Source organism: Schistocerca cancellata, chromosome 3, assembly GCF_023864275.1.
Source record: "Schistocerca cancellata isolate TAMUIC-IGC-003103 chromosome 3, iqSchCanc2.1, whole genome shotgun sequence".
In the NCBI taxonomy this organism is placed as follows: Eukaryota; Metazoa; Arthropoda; class Insecta; order Orthoptera; family Acrididae; genus Schistocerca; species Schistocerca cancellata.
In genome coordinates, this window is record NC_064628.1 from 661,025,421 (window position 1) to 661,045,141 (window position 19,721).

A 19,721-nucleotide genomic window follows, 5' to 3' on the forward strand; every position below is an offset into this window, starting at 1 on the left:
AGTACGCCACGACGAATACAGGCATGCATCAATGCAAGAGGACGTGCTACTGGGTGTTAGAGGCACTGGTGTGTTCAGCAGTCTGGAACACCACCTCTGAAGGTCTCGCTGTATGGTGGTACTACATGCAACGTTTGGTTTTCATTAGCAATAGAAAGGGCGGAAATGATGTTTATGTGATCTCTATTCCAGTTTTCTGTACAGGTTCCGGAACTCTCGGGACTGAGGTGATGCAAAATTTTTTTTGATATGTGTTTGTGTGGATTGTAGCCATGTATGGCAGTGAAACATGAATGGTAAACTGTTTAGACGAGAAGCAAATAGAAGCTTATGAAATGTTGCGCTACGAGATGAATGCTGAAGATTAGAATGTTCAAAATGTTCAAATGTGTTTGAATTTCTAAGAGACCAAACTGCTGAGGTCATCGGTCCCTAGACTTGCACGTTACTTAAACTAACGCTATGAACAACACATACACCCATGCGCGAGGGAGGATGTGAACCTCCGGCGGGAGGGGTCGCGCAATCCGTGACATGGCGCTTCAAACCGCGAGGCTCTGAAGATTAGATGAGTACATCACGTGACTAATGAGGAGGTACTGAAAAGAATTTGGGAGAAAAGAAACCTGTGGCATAACCTGAGTAAAAGAGGAGATCAGTTGACTGGACATATTCTGAGACATTAAGGGATCACCAATTTACTGTTGGAGGGAAATATGGGAGTAAAAATCATTGAAGGAGACCAAGAGGTGAATACAGTAAGTAGATGTAGAAGAGTTGCTTAGTTATTCGAAGCTTTTTATGTTGAGAAAGTTTCAGTATTTCAAAAGAAAAACGCCTTTTGCATGTTATTTTGTTTAACTTTTGCACCCAGACGTGCTTCGCTTTAGTTACGAGACCTCTTCAGTGGTGTCAGATAAGAGTTTAATTCATTATTTTTTAGCCAAACAGCTTTCTTCGGGTGGCAAATTGATTGAAAGTTTCCAGTTTGTTTTTGGTCTTAGTTTTCAGTATACAGCACTTTAACTGACATTCACTATACATACAATGTCAGTTAAAGTGATGCATGTTGAAAACTAAGACCAAAAAGAAACTGGAAACTTTCAACCAATTTGCCATCTGAGAGAAAGCTGTTTGGCTTACATAGAATGAATTAGACACTGCTGTAACACCCACTGATGATGCCTTGTAACTAAAGTGAAACACATCTGGGATCAAAAGATACTTTAAGAAACTTAATGCTCAGCATGCAGAAGGTGTTTCTCTTTCCAAGTGCTGTAATTTATATACAGCTACTACGAAAATGACCAATACAAGTAACTTGTTATTTATGTTGGAGCATGTACCGTTCACTATAGTTACATTAAAAACAGCAAATCTAGCAAAATAGAATAATAATATCCTCTCAAATTGCTCATAGTATAATGTTTCATCTTTTCAGTTCTCCTGCTATAATCGAAACCAACATAAGCGGAGTAACAACCCCTATTTGCCAGAGAACAACAACAATTACAGTTTTCTATTATAGAACGTATTGCATTATCATCTTCTCCCCTAAGATGGCGGTTGACGAAGTGAAACATTGCTGAAAAACTTCTAAAAGTGACGAGTAGTTACAGCTCGATTTTCGAACCGTCAGTGGAACTAGGACTTAAACTGAAACTAATTAAAGTAGAATAAAAAGTTATATTAGTTAGACAACAATACTGATAGGAGTGTAGAACATGATTCATTGACATATCATCTAAAACGGTGGTTGGTGAAGTGAACCGCGACTGAAAAAAATTCTAATAACTTTCGATTTTCGTATCTACCTTTCCTTGAAAATTATTTTGAGCGCCCCACAAATCAAACATCATCATCATAATCTTGAACATTATTTGCAATAACAGATGCTGCTCCTACACTGTAGACAACACTATTATCAAAATGCAGCGCAGTTTACTTGGATAACAGTGGTTTAATAGCGCAAAACTGTAGCATATAGTGCCGGCCGTGGTGGCCGAGCGGTTCTAGGTGCTACAGTCTGGAACCGGTCGACCGCTACGGTCGCAGGTTCGAATCCTGCCTCGGGCATGGATGTGTGTGATATCCTTAGGTTAGTTAGGTTTAAGTGGTTCTAAGTTCTACGGGACTGATGACCTCAGAAGTTAAGGCCCATAGTGCTCAGAGCCATTTGAATCATTTTTTTTTGTAGCATACAGTAACTAAACCAATTGTTTTACTTGCTGCTTACAAATATTTAAAACTTATTTTCAAATGTGGCAACACTATCAACAAAGAAGAAATAGGTAACTGAGGTAGCTGTGGAGATGACTATAACTTCAAATCTTTTACTCTCAAAAATGTCAAAATACGGAATATAGTCAACTACATTTCAATGAGGCGACAAAAGTCCTGGAATAGGGACACGCACATATACAGATGGCGGTACTAACACGTACACAAGCTATAAAGGTCAGTGCTTTGGTGAGGCTGTTATTTGTACTGGGGTGATCCATGTGGAAAGTTGTGCGACGTGATTATAGCCGCAAGGAAAGATGGGAATTATCAGACTTCGAACGAGAAGCTAGACGCTTGGGACATTCAATTTCACATATCGTTAGGGAATGCAGTATTCCGAGATCCAGAGTTTCTAGATTGTGCCTCGAATACCAAAATTCGGAATTTACCTCTCACCACGGATAGTGCAGTGGCCGACGACCTTCACTTAACGACCAAGAGCAGCGGCGTTTGTGTAGAGTTGTTAGTTCTAACAGCAAGAAACACTGCGTGAAATAACCGCAGAAATCAATGTTCGACGTCGACTAACGGATCCTTCACGACAGTACGGCGAGATTTGACGTTAATGGGCTATGGCACCAGGCGACCAAGCGAATGCATTTGTTAACAGAACGACGTCGCCTCCAGCGCTTCTCCTAGGCTCGTGAACGTGTCAGTTGGACTCTAGACGACTGGAAAACCGAGGCTTCGTCAGATGAGTCCTGATTTAAGTTTATAAGAGCTGATGGTAGGGTTCGAGTGTGGCGCAGACCCCACAACGCCATGGACCCAAGTTGTCAACAAAGCAGTGTGCAAGCTGAAGGTTGCATCATAATAGTGTCCACTGTGTTTTCATGGATTGGGGCTGGGTCCTGTGGTCCAGCTGGTCATTGCTGCAAATGGTTATGTTCAGCTACCTGGAGACCATTTGCAACCATTCCTGGACTTCATTTTCCCAAACGATGGATTTTTTGTGAATGACAATGCGCCATGTCACCAGCCACAATTGTTTGCGACTGGTATGAAGTACATTGTGGACATTTGGAACAAATGATTTGGCCACTCAGATAGCCCAATATGAATCCCATCGAACATTTATGGAATATAATCGAGAAGTCAGTTCGTGCACAAAATCCTGCACCGGCAACACTTCCGTAATTATGGACGGCTACAGAGGCAGCATGGCTCGGTATTTCTACATGGGTCTTCCATGCCACGTCGAGTGGTTGCACTACGCCGGGCAAAAGGAGGTAAGACATAATACGAGGTGCATTCAAGTTCTATGGCCTCCGATTTTTTTTCTCTGGACTGGAAAGAGATAGAAACATGTGCATTGTTTTAAAATGAGGCCGCGTTCATTGTCAATACATCCCAGAGATGGCAGCACCGTACAGCGGATGGAATTTTACCGCCAGCGGCGAGAATGAGAACTGTTTTAAATGCTTAAAATGGCGACGTTTTCCTTACTTGAACAGCGTGCAATCATTCGTTTTCTGAATTTGCGTGGTGTGAAACCAATTGAAATTCATCGACAGGTGAAGGAGACATGTGGTGATGGAGTTATGGATGTGTCGAAAGTGCGTTCGTGGGTGAAACAGTTTAATGAAGGCAGAACATCGTGTGACAACAAACCGAAACAACCTCGGGCTCGCACAAGCCGGTCTGACGACATGATCGAGAAAGTGGAGAGAATTGTTTTGGGGGATTGCCGAATGAATGTTGAACAGATCGCATCCAGAGTTGGCATTTCTGTGGGTTCTGTGCACACAATCCTGCATGACGACCTGAAAATGCGAAAAGTGTCATCCAGGTGGGTGCCACGAACGCTGACGGACGACCACACGGCTGCCCGTGTGGCATGTTGCCAAGCAATATTGACGCGCAACGACAGCACGAATGGGACTTTCTTTTCGTCGGTTGTGACAATGGATGAGACGTGGATGCCATTTTTCAATCCAGAAACAAAGCGCGAATCAGCTCAGTGGAAGCACACAGATTCACCGCCACCAAAAAAATTTCGGGTAACCGCCAGTGCTGAAAAAATGATGGTGTCCATGTTCTGGGACAGCGAGGGCGTAATCCTTACCCATTGCGTCCCAAAGGGCACTACGGTAACAGGTGCATCCTACGAAAATGTTTTAAAGAACAAATTCCTTCCTGCACTGCAACAAAAACGTCCGGGAAGGGCTGCGAGTGTGCTGTTTCACCGAGACAACGCACCCGCACATCGGGCTAACGTTACGCAACAGTTTCTTTGTGATAACAACTTTGAAGTGATTCCTCATGCTCCCTACTCACCTGACCTGGCTCCTAGTGACTTTTGGCTTTTTCCAACAATGAAAGACACTCTCTGTGGCCGCACATTCACCAGCCGTGCTGCTATTGCCTCAGCGATTTTCCAGTGGTCAAAACAGACTCCTAAAGAAGCCTTCGCCGCTGCCATGTAATCATGGCGTCAGCGTTGTGAAAAATGTGTACGTCTGCAGGGCGATTACGTCGAGAAGTAACGCCAGTTTCATCGATTTCGGGTGAGTAATTAATTAGACAAAAATCGGAGGCCTTAGAACTTGAATGCACCTCGTATTACGACGTATGCCATGACTTTTGTCGCCTCAGTGTATGGTAGCATCTGTTTATGACCCCCACAAGGGCAACACACATGGCAACCGTTTAGGCACGTACTGCCCACAATAGCTGTATCGAAAGCAGAAAATCTATCAAAATAAGCCAATAATATCCTTTCAAACTACTCATAGTATAATGTTTCAACGTTTTAGGCCCCTGGGTTACGGGAAAGAAGCTAACACTGGCGACACCATGCATATATTACGCAACGGCCATCACAACTGAATGAGAATGATGTCATGTCCCGCCCATTCTTGACGTAGGAAGCCCTCTGACTGACCTGCTTCAGTCCGGAATCGCGCTGCTGCTACGGACACAGGTTCGAATCCTGCCTCGGGCATGGGTGTGTGTGATGTCCTTAGGTTAGTTAGGTTTAAGTAGTTCTAAATTCTAGGGGACTTGTGACCTCATATGTTGTCCCATAGTGCTTAGAGCCATTCGAACCATCTGACTGACCTGTTTCTAAGAAGCAGAGTAGAAAAGGGAGGAAGGGTCGTGGCTTAAGAAGGGGTTAACGTGATTGTAGTGGTTGATACGGCAGTTATTGAGAGACCTAAATATGTGTAACACCATCGGGTAAGGAACTATCTGATTGTCTTATCTACACGCAAGGTGTATGGATTTGGAAGCTAAAAGTCTTAGGGAGATGGATGATGAGAGGAGGATGAAGGGAGAGGGGGAAGAAGGGGGAGGGAGGGGGTGGTGTAGTTAGAGGGGGAGGGGAGTCGGGGGCAGGGCAGGAGGAGGAGGAGGAGGAGGAGGGGGAGGAGGAAGAGGAAGTAGTGGAAGGGCTATGGCTTAGGAAGGGGGGGGGTGACTTAGGAGAGGTTCAAATGGTTCAAATGGCTCTGAGCACTATGGGACTTAACATCTGTGGTCATCAGTCCCCTAGAACTACTTAAACCTAACTAACCTAAGGACATCACACACATCCATGCCCGAGGCAGGATTCGAACCTGCGACCGTAGCAGTCGCGCGGTTCCGGACTGAGCGCCTAGAACAACTGGGCCACAGCGGCCGGCACTTAGGAGAAGGATGGAGCATGGTGACATCGTGCATTTGGCCCTACGTGTTGGCAACCCAATGGTCAAAGGTCAAATTTGATCCAAAGAGTACATTACACACCTCTTCTGCACCACCGACCAGTACATTCTTTGACGAAATGTGGATGTCCAACACCTTGCCGCCGTCTCTTTATTTCACCGTCCTGCAGCCACTTTCTACAAACGCTCACAACAGTAGGACGTGGACAGCAGGCAAGCTTTGCCTTTTCTGATATGCCCATTGGCAGGTACTGGGCCATAACAATCTGTCGTTCGTCAAAGTTAGTTTTTTGTTAGTATTTCAGGTTGGTTAATGGTACTAAAGTCTAATAAAATTTAAAAAAATAAAGTGCTGGGAAGAGAAAAGAAAAACTGTATCTATTCTGTGCTACTACAAGCAATGCTTGCAGTGGCAATGCAGTGATGAAAAATAATTACTGCACTGACGGGTAATGAAGCTACTGATAGTCGTCTACTATACTAATTGTGGACATCCACATACGTTGTGGTAGTAATAGCGATATTGGTAATAATAACGGTAAGAATACTTGTGAGAGTAATATTCTGCTTTTGGTTTAATCACGATATTGTTGTCATTTAAACTAATGTGAGTGTAGAAATAGAATTGTTAGAGAAAAGACTTTCTGTTGGCAAACACTGTAACGTGCAACAAATAAATAAAATAGAATGATAATAGCCCCTCATTTACCTGCACCTACATCTATATGATTGAAAATCATACTTACGTAAATGGCAGAGGGTGCAAGACACAACTTTCAAATCATATCTTATGCGCTCCTCTCTGGAGCAGCGCACGTATTTCCGTGCGAGCTCTGATTTCTGTCATTTTATATAGTTCAAATGGCTCTGAGCACTATGGGACTCAACATCTTAGGTCATAAGTCCCCTAGAACTTAGAACTACTTAAACCTAACTAACCTAAGGACATCACACACACCCATGCCCGAGGCAGGATTCGAACCTGCGACCGTAGCAGTCCCGTGGTTCCGGACTGCAGCGCCAGAACCGCTAGACACCGCGGCCGGCCTGTCATTTTATAGCGATGTTTCATTCTCCCTACGTAAGTAGAAAGCGACGAAATATTTAAGAGTTTGGAGGAGAAAGATGTGTGAGTATTTGCTTCCCCGCAGTGAAAACGCCTTGTTTTAATAATTATTTCCATCCGCACGCGCTTAACATATTCTTGACACGTCCTCTGCTATATAGCGACAACATAAAATCAGCTGTCCTTCTTTGGGCTTTCTCGATTTCTTCTGTCAAGTCTGTCTGGCGAGGACTCCAATATTAAATGATAATAACGTGCTAGATTTTTCGTGGACAAAGCGTTCCAAAGTATAGTTATCTAGAAACGTTCAGAGATTGACTGACTTTTCACCGTTGTTTATTTATGTTGTTTGTGCAGTGAAAGTTTGAAACGATGAAGTGTGCTACATTGATCTTCATGTCACGTCGTGGTAATTGCATAGGTGACAGCTGCTAATGGAAACGAAACGGGAATGACTTAGAAGTAACACGGCTGCTGGTACGACGGAAACAGGATGTACGCGCAATTGTGCGGAAAGCCAGGAGGAAGGCGTGTTGTGATCTTTAGCCCATGCAGGAGGCAAGAAGACGTCTATCCTTTTTCAGGACAATGCATTCCAGCCAGCATAGTGGTAATACATGTCGAACGGGTAACAAGAGAGACTAAAAATGATAATTACTACTACTATCGATTGTGCGTAAAAAAGAAGTCGACGAAAATCGTGATACTGACGCTATCCTTTAACTTTTAACAGCAAAGTGATTATGAGATTGTCTCAATGAATATTTGACTAATATAACCAAGCACGTTATACTAGCGGCTAAGCCTCCAGAGAAACGAAAGTAACTACGGTTGTGCTCCACGGAATGTGTTCAGTATACGGACACTTGATCAGTTCGCTTCCGTATCTGATTGGTCAGCGAAGCTGACTATCATGGGGGGTGGAGCCGGGTTCGATTACCGGTACCGCCACGGATTTTTCCTTCGTGGGAGGACTGGTACGGGGTACAGCCAGCCTCGTGAGGCCAACTGAGCAGCTACTCGACCGATTAGTAGCAGTTAAAAATGGTTCAAATGGCTCTGAGCACTATGAGACTTAACATCTGTCATCAGTTCCCTAGAACTTAGAACTACTTAAACCTAACTAACCTAAGGACATCACAAACATCCATGCCCGAAGCAGGATTCGAACCTGCGACCGTAGCGGGAGCGCAGTTTCGGACTGTAGCGCCTAGAACCGCTAGGTCACACAGGCCGGCAGTAGCAGTTACAAGGTCAAGAAACCCGATGGCGACTGGGAAAACGGTGTCTGACCACTTGCCCTCCATAATGCATCCAGTGATGCCATTAGCAGAAGATGACGCGGCGGTCAGTGGTCCGTCTAGGACTAGAACGCGGAACAGGATCAGCAGCGCTATCACATTGTTCGCTGACGATGCTGTAGTGTACAGGAAAGTATCGACACTGGACGATACTGCAGATACAGTTATCTACAATGAAGTACTATTTGAGAGAAGCTCAATAATATTCAGTCAGATCGTGATAAGATTTCAACGTGGTCCAGAGATTGCCAACTTGCTCTAGATTTTCAGAAATGTAAAACTTTGCGCTTCACAAAACCTAAAAACGTAGAATCCTATGACTGTAATATCAATGAGTTATCGTTGTAGTCGGCCAACTCATACAAGTACCTGGGTGTAATTCTTGGTAGGGATATGAAATGGAATGATTACATAGGTTCAGTCGTGGGTAAAGCAGGGGACAAACTTCGGTTTATTGGTAGAGTACTGGGGAAGTGCAATCAGTCTACAAAGGAGATTGCTTAAAAATCACTCGTGCGACCCATCCCAGAGTACTGCTCAAGTTTGTGGGACCCGTACCAGCTAGGACTAATAGGGGATATTGAACGTATACAGAGAAGAGCAAGCACGAAGCCACAGGTTTGAGGTTTGTTTAATCCGTGGTAAAGTGTCGCGGAGATACTGAAGGAGCTGAACCGACTGACTCTTGAAACAGACGTAAACTATACCGAGAAACTCTATTAACAAAGTTCCAAGAATTGGCTTTAAATGGTTGCTCTAGAGATATACTACAACCCCTACGTATAGCACACATATGAATAGTGAGGATAAGATTAGAATAATTACTGCACTCACAGAGGAATTCCAACAGTCGTTCTTCCCGAGCTCGATACATGAATGGAACGCGAAGAAATCCTAATAACTGCTACAATGGGACGTACTCTCTGCCACGCACCTCACGGTGGCTTACAGAGTATAGATGTAGAGCGTGAGGAATTGCAGAAAGAGTTTGACATTATTTACACTTGGTCTGATGAATAGAAATTCTCTTTAAATTTGGATAAATGTAATATAATACCTATAGCAAAGAGGAATAATCCGAAAATATGTGATTATAAGATTAGGGAGGAACCAATTGAGCACATCCTGTTGTATAAGTGTTTAGTAGCAATGGTAGAAAGCTATATGAAAAGAAATGATCCCACGAAATCAATTTTACGGAGGCCGGTTGGTTTGTTGGAAGGGTTCTGGGGAAGTGCGCTGCCTCCTTATAGGAAATCGCACACAAGAGGTCAGTTCGACCAATTCTAGGATACTGTTCCAGCGTTTGCAGTCTTTATTAAGTACCGTTGCGCATGACGACGTACATTGAAGGAATTCAGAGATCTGCTGCTAGAATCGTAACAGATCGGTGTAGGCCATAGGGAATCTTCGGTAGGGGGAAGGGGAGAAGACAACGAGGTCATAAGAGACGGACCACGCTCTGGCAATGTTGCAAGGATGGAGAAGGAAATCGGTCGTGATTTTTCAATGGAACTACACCGGCAGCGATTTACGGAAATCACGAAAAACCTAATTCTGGATGGCCAGATGCGGATGTGAACCGTCGTTCTCTCGAATGGAAGTCCCATGTGCTAGCCACTGCGCCACCTCGCTCCAGCTTCGGAAGACAGGCGATATAGTCTCGCGGAACCCTGCTCGATAAAATTAGGAAACTTATATTCGAGAAATGCAGTGGTACCATTATGATCCCACCGCGTCTCGCTTAGGGACAATGAGGATAAAACAATACAGAGCAAGTCGAACTGAACATTTACATCAGAATGACAATAATTGAAAATATATTCACTTTGAAGATAGTAACAGATAAAAGATGAGCATTTAATAACGAGACAAACACAGCTTTTATCGACTATGTCAAGGTGTTAGACATATTAAACGTGACAAAACTCTGGTCAGTATTACAAGAAAATAGAGCTCAGCAATACCCGATATGGCCCTAAAAAGCTTATGAAATGATACTAAATACTGTATATTAGGGGGTAACGTTGTCACAAAAAGTCTGAAAACTTGTTGATCTATTTGCTCCACATTTCCACACAATGCTCTAATAAATATTTGGACGGACACAGGCTATATATCTTTAAGTATATGTAACATATAACTTATCTATCTATACTTACTGTATAAAAACAAGTCGTTGGTTAATATTGTTACCAACAATCTCGAAAAGTCTTTGGCCGATTTACTTCAGATTATTAAACAACACTGTAATAAATGCTCTGACGGACATAGTCTACATATTTTTCAATGTGTTAGGTATATAAATACATGTACGTGAAACATAAAGAGGAAAGATTGTTAGGAAAAGTCTCGAAATGTTATTTACTGATTTAGTTCAGATTTTAACATGATGCTCTAATATACGTTCGGATGAACATAGGCCACAAATTTGTAATGTAAGTGATATATAAATGCACATAGAACGTGAGGGGAAGCGTTGTTAGAAAAAAACTCAAGAAGTTCGTGACCGATTTATTTCTTATTTTTACATGATGTTCTCATGAAGTTTCAAACGGACATAAGATAAATATTTTAAAATATATATGGTAAATAAATATGTATTTAATATGTGAAGGGGAAACGTTGTTAGCAAAAATTTCGAAAAGTTCTTTGACCACTTTATTTCAAATTTTTACACGACGATCTAATAAACATTCGGACAGATATTCGCTGATTACTCTTTAAGCATATTTAATATATGAATATGTATTTAAAATATAAACAGGAAACTTTGTTAGAAAAATCTCGAAAAGTTCTTGACCTATTCGCTTTAAAATGTTACACAATACTCTGCTGACATCAAGACGGACATGAGCTACATATTTTTTAAGCAACGGTGTACAACTGCAAGAAAGAAAATACTGTGCTGTGAAAATGTATGATTTCATTTTCTTCGTTGCAGTCGGTTTTAATGTAGAAACAGGGCATTTAAACCATCTGACAAATTGTTTCTTCCACAAATATTCTTTCTACTTGTACGTCATTTTAGACAAAAATTGTATACACAAGAGTGTGTTTTTTATTTTCTTCGTCGCAGTTAATTTTAAGAGGACAGAAGAATGTTGTATTTCTGTCTTATAGACTTATGATTAGAATACCACTTTGGAATCTGAATTATTTGAAAGTTTGTGGTCCTACCCGTTCACAAATTAAAACTACGAGAAGTTCTGTCGTCAAAGCTTCTATCCTTATAGATCTAGCACCTGGATAGGTCTCCTCTGTTCCCCTTATATTAACTATCCTAACCGCTTTACCCATTCATTACAAATGACTTTATTTCTCAATCGAGCGGAGGAGGAGATGGACAGAGAGCTAGAGAGGGGGGGGGGGGAGTAATGGACAGAGGGGGAAGGAGAAAATGGACAAAGAGGTGGGGGGGGAGGGAGAAGATGGACAGAGAGCGGTACAAGGAGAAGAGAAACTGAGAGGGGTAGAAGAGTGAGAGGGGGAGGGGGAGATGGACGAAGTGAGGGGGAAAGAGGAGGAGAGGGACAGGGAAAGGGGGATAGAAGGAGATTAAGAAGGATGTATAATTCCAGTGTATATTTAGAAATTGCAAAGAGTTGGCAGGTTCGCTAGTTTGTAATAAAAACAGGCACAAAATATGAAAGAATGGCATTATAACCAAGAAGTACAAAAGGTTGCAGCTTTTCCCCAATTTTATTCAGTATATATGTAAATGATATGATTAAAAAATAGAATGAGGAAAAGAAAAACAACAAAGGAATAAAACTGGATTAGAACTATTGTATAAAAATATTAATGTGTCCTGACGACCAGACTATAATACCCAATTCAGAAGAATTACAAAGACATTGGTCAAAATATCTATAGAAAAGACAAAAGTAGTGTCATTCCGAGGAAAACAATAGGTGAGATAAAAAACAGATAATAGAAAACAACGTAAACGAGCAAGTAACTCATTTTAAGCTGATCTAACTAGCTGGACTGCAACATTTCTTTTGATTACGGTAGAGAAATAAAGAATAAGACAGAAAATTTTCAGGATGTTCGTCGGATCATAAAAAGAACATTAAATGAAAAGACGGCTAACGAAACGAAACAGAAATTCTATAAAACACTAGCTGTTCCATTGCTACTTTACGGATCTGACGCTTGGGGCAAGAAAGACATAAATCGAATAGTGTCATCAGGAACGGAATACCTGAGATCAGTTAAACGGTTTGAGCTAGTCGACTGATTAAGGAAAGAAGATATTAGAAATGTACTCAAAACATTTGCAGTAACCGAAAAATTCGACACATGTAAGCAGGAATATTACTGACACGTAGCACAGTCAGGAAACACAACTAGCTCTTTATTGGCTAAAATGGCTCTGAGCACTATGGGACTTAACATCTGAGGTCATCAGTCCCCTAGAACTTAGAACTACTTAAACCTAACTAACCTAAGGACATCACACACATCCATGCCCGAGGCAGGATTCGAACATGCGACCGTAGCGGTCGCGCGGTTCCAGACTGTAGCGCCTAGAACCGCTCGGCCACCCTGGCCGGCAGCTCTTTATTCACTCGAAGTAATGAGTGCTATCGACAGGGGTTCTCAAACTGATTCCATGTCTTTCTAGATTTCCAGAAGGCTCATCTTCACAACCCGTTACTAGTCAGATTGCTTGTCTATGGAGTGTCGTCTACGTTATGCAACTGGATCCGTGATTTCCCGTGGAAAGGTAACAGTTCATTGTAATCAACATTTTTAGGGCATAAAGTCAAGTGCCGGCACGCCAGTCGGGAACGATAGAGAAGAGATGGCTGTGAGAAGACGTCAGCCGAACGCACCGGCAGACCCCTCTCCAGGACAACAACGCGACAGCAGCGACCCCTTTGCGAAGAGGACATACGCGCCGCGGCCGACTGCTCGCGGAACAGTTGAAGAGTAGCTTGAAGATCAGCGAGTTCTATAGCAGCATCGACACTAGTTACTTTGTGTGTACAGTCTATGTAACACGGACTTGAGAGTTGTTTATACAGAAGAACGTTGCTTATTTTGCATGTCGCCCTTTGCTTGCGACACATCTGTTAACTGACAAAGTTAAGTATTGTAATCTTTTCCTTTTCTAACAAAACTCATTAATACGATTTGTTTGAATGTTGTGTAGCGATCCGAGGAAGCAGGTTTCCTAGACAGCCCATATTTGATGTCTAGGCTGAATTTAGCACTACGGAAAGGCATCTGATAAAACAGAATTCGTATAAACGAGACAATCTGAGCCGCCCTCTTAGATTGTTCGCTGATGCTGCTGCCACATATCGTCTCATAACGTCATCAATGATCAAAAGCAATTGCAAAACGATTTAGACAAGGTATCTGTACGGTGCGAAAAATGGCAATTGACTGTAAATAGACAGAGGTGTGAACTCATCCACATGAATGCAAAAAGGAAGTCATTAAATGTCGGTTACACGACAAATCACATAAATCTAAAGGCTGTCAGTTCAACTAAATATCTAGGTATTACAATTATGAACAGCTTAAATTGGAACGATCACATAGAGAATCTTGTGCGGAAGACGAACCAAAGACTGGGTTTTATTGGCAGACTCCGTAGAAGATGCAACGGGCCTACTAAAGAGATTGCCTACACTACGCTTGTCCATCCTCTCTGGAACACTGCTGCGCAGTGTGGGATCCGTATAAGATAGGATTAACGGAGAAAATCGACAAAGTTCAAAGAAGGGCAGCTCGTTTTGTGTCATCACGAAGTAGGGGAGAGAATGTTACAGATATGACATGCATGCTGGGATGATTATCTTTAAGACAATGATCTTTTCACGAAATTTGAATCACCAACTTTCTCATCTGAAAGTATTTTTCTAATGCCAAGCTATATAGGGAGAAATGATCACAGTAATAAAAAAAGAGAGCTCGTATGCAAAAGATTTAAGTGTTCGTTTCTCCCATGCGTTGTTAGGGAATGGAACGGTAGAGAAATAGTGTGAAATTGGTTCGATAAACACTCTGGCGGAGACTTACGTGTGGATGTAGAATGGCAGGATCAAGTGAAGAGAATGCATCAAGGCTGATATCGTAAAAATGTTTTGCAATATACGAGGGTTGTAACTTTAATAGGCGCAACTATTTAGTTACAGCTCGTACAAAACAGATACGTGTTTCAAAGTTTTACTGACATTCAAAGTAGTCACCAGCATTGCGTATAACGCGTTGCCAGCGATGTGGAAGTAGCAGGATACTCTTACAATTCCAGTTGTGTTGACAGTTCGAGCGGTGCGGTCTACTGCCCGACGAATTTGTAGCAGTTCTGAAGCGAATGCCGTGAAGTGTTTCCTTCAGTTTAGAAATCGAGTTGAACTAGTGAGGGCTTAAGTTAGGGGAGTGCAGTAGGTGGTATAGCACTTAGCAGCCACATCAGTCAAACAAATCAGGAACAGCTTGCACTGTACGTGCTTGTGCATTGTCCTGCAAAATGATGGTCAGGTCCTGCAGAAAGTGTCAACACTTCTGCCTCTATGCTGCTCATTTTTGGAACACAACCTACGACTGCGACCTACGACTTCCACATCGCTGGGAACTGGTTACACACAATGATGGTTACTACTTCGAAGGTCAGTAAAACTTTGAAACACGTATCTATTTTGTACGAGCTGTAAATAAATAGTTGCCACTATTATAGTTCCAACCCTCGTATATCCAAATGGAAAAGGGACGTAGATCGGCCCAGGAAACGATGGAGCTAAGGAGCTGCAGCTGGAACTAGATTCCTCGAACCTAATCCAGGAATGTAAATGATGATGGTGATGGTAACAGAGGCATTTAGACAGTCACATTTCGCGTGCTCGGTACGCGAATGGAGCAGGAAAGAAACTTGATAAAATTCATACGACGTACCCTCCACCACATTGGCTTGTGGAGTGGATACGGAGTTAAGTCAAAAATTATTTGCAATACAAGTAGGACATGTACGTTAACATAATTTTAGAATATAGTCTCCTTCCTTTTCAACGCACTTCATCCAGCGTTGCACAAGCTTCCTGAAGCCCTCAGAAAAGAAGGTTTTCGGCTGAGCAGCGAGCCACGCATGTACCGGGTCGTTCACCTCTTGGTCCGAGGTGAATCGACGGATCTTTAATGCCACTCTGAATGGACCAAAAAAGTGATAGTCGGAAGGGGCAAGATCATGACTATACGGAGGATCAGCAGTTACATTAAACTTGAGTTTCCGGAGCGTTTCCAGTGTGGACGAGCGGCTCTAGGCGCTTCAGTCTGGAACCGCGTGACCGCTACGGTCGCAGGTTCGAATCCTGCCTGGGGCATGGATGTGTGTGATGTCCTTAGGTTAGTTATGTTTAAGTAGTTCTAAGTTCTAGGGGACTGATGACCTCCGATGTTAAGTCCCATAGTGCTCAGAGCCATTTGAACCACTCTCCTCATAATGTTCAGGTTCTGGGACTTGTGCGTCCCACAAAGCGGCAAGACTCAGTTTGCTTGATGATGGCGGGGTTTTCAACTTTTTCCTGCTGGGCGATTGTGGCTGTTTCCATTCCATACTCCACTGTTTTCTCTCCGGCTCTTAATGGTGGAACCATGTTTCGTCACGAGTGACGATTCTGTCTAAGAATCTACGTTAGCTATCCAAATGTTTTTAGCAGATGTTCAAGTGCGTTTGTTTATTCACCACTGAATTGTTTCTGGACCCATCTTGCAGAGACTTTGTGGATGATTTCGTAGGCAGAACGATGACTAATTTGTAGACGATTTGTTACTTCATCAATAGTCTCTCGGGCATGCACCAAACCACGTTACGTGCACGCTCACTGTTGCCATCATTTGTAATGGTGGATAGTCGTCCAGCTCTTTCCTCTTGGATAACACTCAAGTGACCATTTTTTATTTTTGAAATCCATTCGTAGACATTCCGATGCGGTAGGACGCTGTTCCCGTATTGTACCGAAAGTCTTTGATGGATTGCGGCCCTCGATACACCTCCTGACCACAAAAACCGGATCACCGCTCGTTGTTCCTGTTTGGTGCTAACTTCTAATGGACATGCCATAGTCTACCTACAGTAAAAGGAAGAGAAATGTAGGACATAGGATCAAATTTTCATAGCAGAACCACAGCAGTATAACAAAAAATAAACGACAATAAAGGTCAGTATGAACAATGTAAGGAGTGTTACGTGAATATTGCGGACAGTTTTTGACTTACCCTCGTACGTAGATGTAGACCTTTGCAGATATCCACATCGGCATCGGCGTTTATGCGAAACGTAATTACACTGAAGAGCCAAAGAAACTGGTACACCTGCCTAATATCGTGTACGGCCCCCGTGAGTACGCAGAAGTGCCGCAACGCGACTTGGCATGGACTCGACCAATGTCTCAGTAGTACTGGAGGGAATTGATACCGTGAATCCTGCAGGACTGTCCAGAAATCCGTAAGAGTACGAAGGGGAGGAGATGTCTTCTGAACAGCACATTGCAAGGCATCCCAGATGTGCTCAATAATGTTCATGTCTGAGGAGTTTGGTGGCCCGCGGAGGCGTTTAAGTTCAGAAGAGTATTCCTGGAGCGACTCTGTAGCAATTCTGAAAGTGTGGAGTGTCGGATTGTCCTGCTGGAATTGCCCTAGTCCGTCGGAATGCGCAATGAACATGAATGGATGCAGGTGATCAGACTAAACGTGTCACCTGTCTGAGTCATGTCTAGACGTACCAGGAGTCCAATATCACTCCAACCGCATACGCCCCACATCATTACAGAGCCTCCACCAGTTTCAACAGTCCCCTGCTGACACGCACGGTCCACGGATTCATGAGGTTGTCTCCATACTCGTACACGTCCATCCGCTCGATAGAATTTGAAACGAGACTCTTCCAACCAGCCAACATGTTTCCAGTCATCAACAGTCCAATATCGGTGTTGACGGGCCCAGGTCAGTCGTGAGGCTTTGTGTCGTGCAGTCATCAAGGGTAAACGAGTGGGCTTCGGGTCCGAAAACCCATATCTATGATGTTTCGTTGAATGTTTCGCTCACTTGTTGATGACTCAGCATTAAAATCTGTAGCAATTTACGGAAGGGTTGCACTTCTGTCATGTTGAACTGTTCTCTTCATTCGTCGTTGGTCCCGTTCTTGCAGGACCTCTTTCTGCCCGCATCGATGTGAGAAATTTGATGTTTTACCGGATTCCTGATATTCACGGTACATTCGCGAAGTGGTCGTACAGCAAAATCCCCACTTCATCGCTGCCTCGGAGATGCTTTGTCCCATCGCTCGTGCGCCGACTATAACACCACGTTCAAACTCACTTAAATTTTGATAGCCTGCCACTGTAGCAGTAGTAAATGATCTAACAACTGCGCCAGACACTTGTCTCATAGAGGCGTTGCAGAGCTCAGCGCTGTGTTGTACCTGTTTACATATCTCTGTGTTCGAATACGCGTATACCAGTGTCTTTGGCGCGTCACTGTACTACCGTAGACATCCTCACGCGAGCAGACCTCTAACCACGGTCACCTAGCCTTCTACCGCGAAGCGACCGGAGGCGTTATGGGCCTGTGGCCGCTGGCTGTGCTGGTTACGGAGTCGTCCGCAAGGAGGCGCGTGCGGCGGCGCTGGAGCGACGCGGCGGCGGCGAAGGCGCTCAGTTTGACTGCGTCCTCAGCCGCTCCTGGAGGCGGCGGCGCGGCCTGCAGTGTACACCGCCTGTCACAGACACGCGTCTCTCGCTCGCTCGACTTGACGACCACCCGCATCCTAGACGGCGTCGCTCATCTCGTCACACAGAACCTCCGGCACCATCTTAGCCTTTTCGTCTTTTTAATCGAACGGATATAGCCGCGTTCTTTTTTTTTCCTGACACCGTTACGTTTATTACGTACGACAATGACAGAGTGCGCTGGACGCGGACGCTGGCTGACGGCCGTCGCTTGGCTGCTGACAGCGGCGACCGGCGTCGCCGGCTTCAACGTGGATACGGAGCACATGGTGCGCTTCCGAGGTACCAGGGGCTCCATGTTCGGCTTCAGCGTCGCCGAGCACCGAGACCGCCAGGGAAACTGGTGAGTACCTCCTGCTTCAGGAACCCATCTCTAGCGCGCAACTCTGCACAGACTGTGAAATTGCATGTTATTTTGTCGAACGCGTGGAATGACGGGTTATCCATTCCGTGAGGTGTGTACAATGAAAAGAGTAGAATGGAACGGAAACAGTCCTATATTTGGGGGAGTAGCATGCCGAATGGTCTCGTCGAAAGAATCTTCGAAGCAGATGCGCTAGAAAGAGTGTTTACTTCTGTAAAGCTCATCGTTGTATGCGAATTATGGTCGGGCAACATATATCCTTGCCTGCCGGCATCAAGGAAGTTTCCAAAGTCGTGAAATTATTATTATAAAGAAGTGCGCTAACATATCCTGCAATGTATTGATCAAGTTTATTGTTTTTCTGACGTTAGTGACATATACTCTGCAATTTCGATTGTGATATACAGTCACTTTTTATTCACTTGGCAGATGATGCAAGACACTTTAAAACTATACTTTTACAGTGCCACTTTGAAATAACGCTCTGGAAATAAACACAATTAAATCTTTCCATGAGCGTTTCTGTTTCTCCTGCTTTATAGCAATGCTCAATCCTCTCTGTCAGTGGACGACAACAAAATATTTTGACAATGTGACAAGAATATTATTGACAATTTTTGGGAGGCGATTACGCCCTTGTTTAGACTATCGCTATCCCAGTTCGTTCGTGAAATCCATGACACATTCTCTGCTATTGTTTGATAAGTTATTCGGAGCGATGCGTTGCTACAGCAGCCGAAATCTTCAGCAATACAAAATGGCACGTATTTTATAATACTCATACTACCTCTTCGGCTTATATACAGCGTAGTTTTATCGTCTTTCACTGGACGCATGTTTGTCCTAGTGTGTGCAGGCACTTGAGGATGCCGGCACACTGCCGAAACGTAACTGTAAACACTATTTCGCCAATAAATGTTAAATGAAGCAATAAGTCTGTGACATTTTGTTGAAAGTTGCATGCGATTCTTGTGTTGGCTGTGTGATTTTGGTGCAACGCTTGAGGAACCTACGAGTTCATGAGTATGACTTGCAGATTTCCTGGAGAAGTTTGTTACATGATATTTGTGTTTGCTTCATATAATTAATGAGATGCGAATATTACCTCTCGGCTGTTGATTTGTCTTTTATCCTGATTGTAGTGAGCCGAACAGAGCAGATGAAGTGTAGTGTTAGTCTAGTTTCCGCGTGGCTGCAACTTGTGATATGGCATCGTTACTTAGATGTACTTAAAGAGCTTGTATCGTGTTAGTGTCATCATGACAAGCCACGCTTGTATCGTTAATGGGGCAGTCCGGCAAATAACAAACAGTGTACGGA

The 19,721-nt window shown here is 43.5% G+C and overlaps 1 protein-coding gene across 2 annotated transcripts in view; it reads left to right on the top strand.

Moving 5' to 3' along the window:
* The first annotated feature begins 18,000 nt into the window (after window positions 1-18,000).
* Window positions 18,001-19,721, top strand: part of LOC126175636 (integrin alpha-PS2-like) — an 836,969-nt gene continuing 835,248 nt past the window's right edge. For both annotated transcript variants that reach the window (XM_049922524.1, XM_049922526.1), the window contains exon 1: window positions 18,001-18,380. In XM_049922524.1, the coding sequence (XP_049778481.1) occupies window positions 18,205-18,380 (176 nt within the window). In that variant the 5' untranslated portion in view covers window positions 18,001-18,204. The remainder of the gene's footprint in view (window positions 18,381-19,721) is intronic.